Source organism: Corapipo altera, unplaced genomic scaffold (genome assembly GCF_003945725.1).
Source record: "Corapipo altera isolate COAL_440 unplaced genomic scaffold, ASM394572v1 70, whole genome shotgun sequence".
NCBI classification, from domain to species: Eukaryota; Metazoa; Chordata; class Aves; order Passeriformes; family Pipridae; genus Corapipo; species Corapipo altera.
This window is the reverse complement of record NW_020884911.1, coordinates 767,917-771,304: the sequence shown is the minus strand read 5'-3', so window position 1 is coordinate 771,304 and position 3,388 is coordinate 767,917. Positions and strand designations below refer to the sequence as shown.

At 68.4% G+C, this 3,388-nt stretch overlaps 1 protein-coding gene across 1 annotated transcript; it reads left to right on the top strand.

Moving 5' to 3' along the window:
• Positions 1–1,010: 1,010 nt before the first annotated feature.
• On the top strand, positions 1,011–3,128 carry FOXA2 (forkhead box A2). The gene is given in 3 exon segments (XM_027653884.1): positions 1,011–1,119; positions 1,749–2,543; positions 2,545–3,128. Coding segments are annotated over 3 exon segments (1,350 nt in total). The 5' UTR covers positions 1,011–1,032; the 3' UTR covers positions 3,013–3,128.
• Positions 3,129–3,388: the final 260 nt, after the last annotated feature.

Sequence of the window (3,388 nt, the reverse complement as noted above, 5' to 3'; positions counted from 1 at the left end):
AGCGGCGGCGCTACCCCGACGGCGCGCACCGGGACCCCGCACCGGGACCCCGCACCGGGACCCCGCACCGGCACGGCCCCCGCCGCCCCGACGGCGCTTCCCCGCCCTTTCCCTGCCGTCCCTGCTTGGTTTAGTCGCGATTTTGTTGCAGGAACCGGAGCCGGAGCCCAGGGAGGAGCCGGCGCCCGGGGAAAAGCCGCGGCGGCGGGTGCGGAGCTGCCGGGGGGGACAGAAGCGGGGCTCGGGCGGACCCCCGGGACCGCCGAACAGCGACGGGGAGAAAAGGTGCGCGGGGCCGGGCTGGGGCCGGGGTGCTGCGGGGGGGGGACACACAGATGTTTTCGGGGGGCTGCAGGGGGTCTGCTCCCATCGGGGGTGCCGGGGAACGGGGGGGGGAGGCAGCTCCCGTCGGGGCTTCCCGGAGAGAGGGGGTTGCGATGGGAATCGTCTCCCAGAGGATCGCCCTGCAGAGGCGGGGGGCAGAGCGGGGTACCGGGGTGGTCGGGGAGCCCCCGGGGTGCTGCCGGCCCCCCGCGCCGGGCGCGGAGAGGTGCGCGGGGGGCCGCGGAGGAGCCGCTCCCGCCTAGGTGTGAGCTGATTATTCAAATGGGCAGCCGAGGACCTGGGGATTGGAGGCTCGCCCGGCCGCTCCGTGCTATATCACTCGGGCACCCACGTCACTGCAGCACTTGTCCTCCTCTTCCTCCTCCTCCTCTTCTTCCTCCCTCCTCCCTCCTCCTCCTCCTCCGGCTCCTCCATCGCCTCCGGGCGACTCTTCGCCGCGAAGCGCTGCGAAAACCCACCTAAGGAGCAGCGGCGAAAAAATCCCACCCCAGCCCCAGCGCCGCTCCATCCCCCCCTTCCTCCCTCCCTCCTCTTCCTCCTCCTCCAGAGGCTCCGGCGGAGGGGAGGGAGGGCTGGGGACTTTTTTTTTTCCCCTTTTTTTTTTTTTTTTTTTTCCGCTGTTTTTTTTTTTTTTTTTTGGGTCGCTCTCTGTCGTCGTTTGTTGTGGCTGTTAAATTTTAAACTGCCATGCACTCCACTTCCAGTATGCTGGGAGCGGTGAAAATGGAAGGCCATGAGCACACGGACTGGAGCAACTACTACGGGGAGCCCGAGGTAAGGAAGGAGCCGGGGCTCCGCCGTCCCCCCCCCGGTGCCACCCGGCCCCGACCGGGGTCCCCTCGCCGCCCCAGCCCCGGGGCACAGTTAACGTTGTCACCAAACTGCGGTTCAGGGCTGCGGGCGGGGGTCCCGAGGTGTGGGTGGAGGTCCCGAGGTGCGGGTGGGGGTCCCGGGGTGCGGGTGGGGGTCGCGGGGTCCCGGAGGGCTGCGGGCGGCTGCTCCCTATTTTTTCCTTGCCCCCCCCCGCTCCCCCGTCCTCACTCCCAGGTATTTTTTTCTCTCCGGGCAGCGCTGTCCCTTCCCCTTCCTCCAACTCTCCTTCCCGGGACGGCTCCGCCGATCCTGCTGCCAGCCCGTCTCCGGTTTAATATATATAAAAATATATTTGTTTTTCATTAAGGAGAAAAACAACCCCTCCCGCGCCGGGATTTAACCCTTTCCCCCCCCACCTCCCCGCCCCGCGGAGCTCCGGGGCTGCGGGGCCTCTCGCCGGCCACGACCCGGGCAGGGCTGGGCTGGGCTGGGGGGTGTCCCCCGCAGTCCCCGCTCCCCTCGGCCCCCGCGGGGTGACCCGGCTGCCCCCCTCTGCCACGTCCCCCCCTGTGTGTCGCTTGCCCCCGCAGAGCTACTCCTCGGTGAGCAACATGAACGCGGGGCTGGGCATGAACAGCATGAACACGTACATGACCATGTCGGCCATGAGCACCACGGCCAACATGACGGCCGCCACCTCCATGAACATGTCCTACGCCAACACGGGCATGAGCCCCTCGCTCGCCGGCATGTCCCCGGGCGCGGGGGCCATGCCCGGCATGGGCTCGGCCGGCGTGGCGGGGATGGGCGCCCACCTGAGCCCCAGCATGAGCCCCATGGGGGGCCAAGCGGGCTCCATGAACGCCCTGGCCCCCTACACCAACATGAACTCCATGAGCCCCATCTACGGGCAGTCCAACCTGAACCGCTCGCGGGACCCCAAGACGTACCGGCGGAGCTACACCCACGCCAAGCCGCCCTACTCCTACATCTCCCTCATCACCATGGCCATCCAGCAGTCGCCCAACAAGATGCTGACGCTGAGCGAGATCTACCAGTGGATCATGGACCTCTTCCCCTTCTACCGCCAGAACCAGCAGCGCTGGCAGAACAGCATCCGCCACTCGCTGTCCTTCAACGACTGCTTCCTCAAGGTGCCGCGCTCCCCGGACAAGCCGGGCAAGGGCTCCTTCTGGACGCTGCACCCCGACTCGGGCAACATGTTCGAGAACGGCTGCTACCTGCGGCGCCAGAAGCGCTTCAAGTGCGAGAAGCAGCTGGCGGCCAAGGACGGGGGCGGCGCGGGCGGCGGCGCGGGCGGCGGGGGCAAGAAGGGGCCCGGGCAGGCCCCCAGCCAGCCCCTGGGCGAGGGCAGCTCCTCGGGGGGGCTCCGAGGGCTCCGGCGGCGCCGAGTCGCCGGCCAGCGCCTCGCCGTGCCAGGACCACAAGCGCGCCCTGGCCGACCTGAAGGGCCCGGCGGGGCTGAGCCCCGGGGAGCCGTCGGCCTCGCCGGGCCAGCACCTGCTGGCCCCACCGCACGCCGGGCTGCCCCACGACGCCCACCTCAAGCCCGAGCACCACTACGCCTTCAACCACCCCTTCTCCATCAACAACCTGATGTCCTCCTCGGAGCAGCAGCACCACCACCCGCACCACCACCACCACCACCACCACAAAATGGACCTGAAGGCCTACGAGCAGGTGATGCACTACTCGGGCTACGCCTCGCCCATGCCCGGCAGCCTGGCCATGGCGCCCGTAACGAACAAACCCGGCTTGGAGTCCTCCCCTTTAGCCGGAGAGACTTCTTACTACCAAGGTGTGTATTCCCGGCCCATCATGAACTCCTCCTAGGCTGGGGAGCGGCGAAAGCCGCCCCCGGAGAGAGGGGGGGAGCTCCCCCCCCGCGCCCCCCCCCCGGCCCCCCCGCAGCGCGGCGGACTCTGAGCGCTGGCCAGCACGGTACATATACATACATATATCTATCGATTTTTTTTCTTCTGTTGGCTCCAGATGTTTGCATCCCTTCGGGAAGCGGCAGCCGTGTGTCTCGCGGGCCCGTGCCAAGGGCAGGCGTGTCGGTCACCCTCCCCCCCCCACCCCTTCCCCGGCCCAAAGCCACCCGGGGTGGGGGGGTGTGCTGCGATTCCCTCGGTTTGCCTTGTGGGGTGGTTCGTTTCGGTGGGGAGGGCGGGTCGGGGGGCTCGGGGATGGGGAGAAGGGGGTTCTC